The sequence below is a fragment of the Trichomycterus rosablanca genome, chromosome 9 (assembly GCF_030014385.1).
Source record: "Trichomycterus rosablanca isolate fTriRos1 chromosome 9, fTriRos1.hap1, whole genome shotgun sequence".
NCBI lineage: Eukaryota > Metazoa > Chordata > Actinopteri > Siluriformes > Trichomycteridae > Trichomycterus > Trichomycterus rosablanca.
Genome location: NC_085996.1, coordinates 40,557,337 through 40,560,666, shown reverse-complemented (window position 1 = coordinate 40,560,666; position 3,330 = coordinate 40,557,337). Strand labels below are relative to the sequence as shown.

Here is a 3,330-nt window from a genome sequence, read left to right as displayed (position 1 = left end):
ATGGGAGACTGGGGACTTCTTTCCAAATTACTGGACAAGGTGCAGTCTCACTCCACCAGTATTGGTAAGGTGTGGATGACGGTGCTGCTAATCTTCCGGATCATGGTCCTTGGCGCTGGGGTGGATAAAGTCTGGGGTGATGAGCAGTCCAACCTGGTTTGCAACATCAACACTCCCGGCTGCAAGAACGTCTGCTACGATAAAGCATTCCCAATCTCCCACACTCGCTTCTGGGTTCTCCAGATCATCTTTGTGTCTCTACCGACACTGATCTATCTCGGCTACGTGCTGAACATTATTCACAAAGAAGATAAACTGAGGCAAAGGCGCGGAACCAAACGTCCCAAATACACGGACGACAACGGGAGGGTTCAGCACAAAGGAAACCTGCTGTGCATCTACATAACCTGTATCATCATGACCATTCTGTTTGAGGCGGCCTTCATCGTGGGTCAGTACTTTCTCTATGGGTTTGTAATGTACCCCTCCATCAAATGTACAGGTGATCCATGCCCTTCTTATGGGGTCGAGTGCTTCCAGTCACGTCCAACCGAGAAGACCATCTTCATCATGTTCATGCTGGTGGTAGCTTGTGTCTCACTGCTTCTGAACGTGGCTGAGATTTTTTATCTGATCGGTCGAGCGTCCGTGTTCAGGAACCGCCGGAGCGCACCGTCTCATCCAGACAAACACAATGCATTATCCAAAGAGACGTTTTTGTAAATAGAATAAACAAAGAAGTGGAAATTTATTATTTTGTGCAATGTTGAGATGAACAACGTGACATTATAAGTTTACACAGCCCTCAAATTAATGTAATTAATATTAATAACAATTAATAATATAAAATGCTAATAAAAACACAAAACAATTGGTTTATACACCGATCAGCCATAACATTAAAACCACCTCCTTGTTTCTACACTCACTGTCGATTTGATGAGCTCCACTTACCATATAGAAGCACTTTGTAGTTCTACAATTACTGACTGTAGTCCATCTGTTTCTCTACATGCTTTGTTACCCCCTTTCACCCTGTTCTTCAATAGTCAGGACCCCCACAGGACCCCCACAGAGCAGGTATTATTTAGGTGGTGGATGATTCTCAGCACTGCAGTGACACTGACATGATGGTGGTGTGTTAGTGTGTGTTGTGCTGGTATGAGTGGATCAGACACAGCAGCGCTGCTGGAGTTTTTAAATACCGTGTCCACTCACTGTCCACTCTATTAGACACTCCTACCTAGTCGGTCCACCTTGTAGATGTAAAGTCAGAGACGAGCGCTCATCTATTGCTGCTGTTTGAGTCGGTCATCTTCTAGACCTTCATCAGTGGACACAGGACGCTGCCCACGGGGCGCTGTTGGCTGGATATTTTTGGTTGGTGGACGATTCTCAGTCCAGCAGTGACAGTGAGGTGTTTAAAAACTCCAGCAGCGCTGCTGTGTCTGATCCACTCATACCAGCACAACACACACTAACACACCACCACCATGTCAGTGTCACTGCAATGCTGAGAATCATCCACCACCTAAATAATACCTGCTCTGTGGTGAAGAACAGGGTGAAAGTGGGTAACAAAGCATGTAGAAAAACAGATGAACTACAGTCAGTAATTGTAGAACTACAAAGTGCTTCTATGTGGTAAGTGGAGCTGATAAAATGGACAGTGAGTGTAGAAACAAGGAGGTGGTTTTAATGTTATGCCTGATCGGTGTATATTATTTTCAATTCATATACAGTTAAAACAGTTCAAAAGATTTTATATTCATCCTTAAACACTTTTGATATATTTATTTATGTATTAAATTTGATGCTAAAAAAAGAAGTTGGGACAGCACGTTTCTTTTTAACAAAACGTAATTATTGTTTTTGGACACAGACTGGATCAGTTTTTTAATTGTTTGTTTATCTATTTCAGTCCTACATATTTTATATTTTAAATCTGCTGTGTTTTTAGGATGAACCAAATGCCTGTAATTACGTTCTCTGCACCTCGGTGTACAGTGGAATGACAATAAAGTTAATTTTAAGACCTTGAGAATTGTATCTTTTGCACAAGTACCGTTTGTTTTTTCATTGTAATATTTTGTGCTTTATTCTGAATAAAACATTTTTAATGCAGGCAGGCCAGTCTAGCAGAAGCACTATCTGATTATACTGTATGTCTGTGTGTGTGCTGTACAGAATGAGGTTTGGCTCAAACAAGACAAAACGAAAAGTAAAGCCGTAAAGGAGCAGGCTGAGCAGTGATAAGATCAGATAATCCTTTATTAGTCCCACAGTGGGGAAATTCACAGCCGGTAGAGTGGGTGCTGTACAGAAACGTGGGTCTTCAGGACTCAGGTTCGATTCTCTGATTTAAGTAAGCTTCATGAATTCAGAGGCTGCTGTGAATGACATTTCTGCTTCTGCTTTTTTATTGACCATTTGATGAGCACCAAACTTCAGTCATGCTTTCTTCCACATCGTCTCTAAGCCTGTTGTGATGCAATGCTTGCTTGACTGTGGACAGTGTGACATGTGTTTCATCATCTGGTTCATGGCAGACCTGTTTATTTGGTGGTTCTTGAGGAGAGAATTTGGGTTTTGTTCCTAAACCAGTTGAGGAGGTTTTATGTCTTACGTTTTCTCACCAACCTTAATGGCTTTACTGGTTTTTGTTTAATGACTGGTAAATCATAAAGATACTAGTTTTACATTTACATTAAGGGGCCAAAACGTTGTGACTACGTCCAAAAAATCAAGTGGAAATGACTAAGTCAAGGCTGTGGTGAGTACCTACCAGCAAGGGTCCAAAAAGGAAGAAACTAAGAACCGCCAGAATGGTGTTTAGGTGGCCAGAACTCAGAAACAGCCAGAAAATATATTATTTTGTAAAATATTTTATTGACACGTATTGTCGCCCAGTTTGGAAAGATATACAAGTATGATTAATTATTAGAAACATTTAAAAAATACCAGAAGAAAATGTAAAAAAAAAAATATTTACTGTATAAACACAGCAGTAATCATCTCACATTCTTTCATTGTCTATCAAATTAATAAAAAATGTCAAACGTAAGGTAAAAAATGTAAGAAAAAAAATTCCCTCCCAATTTAGTCATATCCAATTCCCCAATGGTATTCCACCTCTACTGCTGTAGACTTCCACACCTGATACTCCTGATACTCTGATTTGTGACTGAATAAACATGATTCATTAACAGTGTTAGTGTTACTGTCGAGTTCTGAACAGTTTCGGGTGTCAAGTTCTTTCTTGTGGACAAAACAATCCACCTGCTGCAGAAGTTACATGAGAGAGCTGCATCCTGTAATCCAGTCTGGAGC

The 3,330-nt window shown here is 40.7% G+C and overlaps 1 protein-coding gene across 1 annotated transcript; it reads left to right on the top strand.

Moving 5' to 3' along the window:
- LOC134320907 (gap junction Cx32.2 protein-like) lies at positions 1-723 on the top strand. Its single transcript, XM_063002546.1, has one exon. The coding sequence runs from the start codon at positions 1-3 to the stop codon at positions 721-723; it is 723 nt and encodes a 240-aa protein (XP_062858616.1).
- Positions 724-3,330: the final 2,607 nt, after the last annotated feature.

Bases quoted from the DNA above. Each gene is read 5' to 3' on its own strand.
- LOC134320907 (XM_063002546.1), top strand. From the start codon at position 1: ATGGGAGACTGGGGACTTCTTTCCAAATTACTGGACAAGGTGCAGTCT.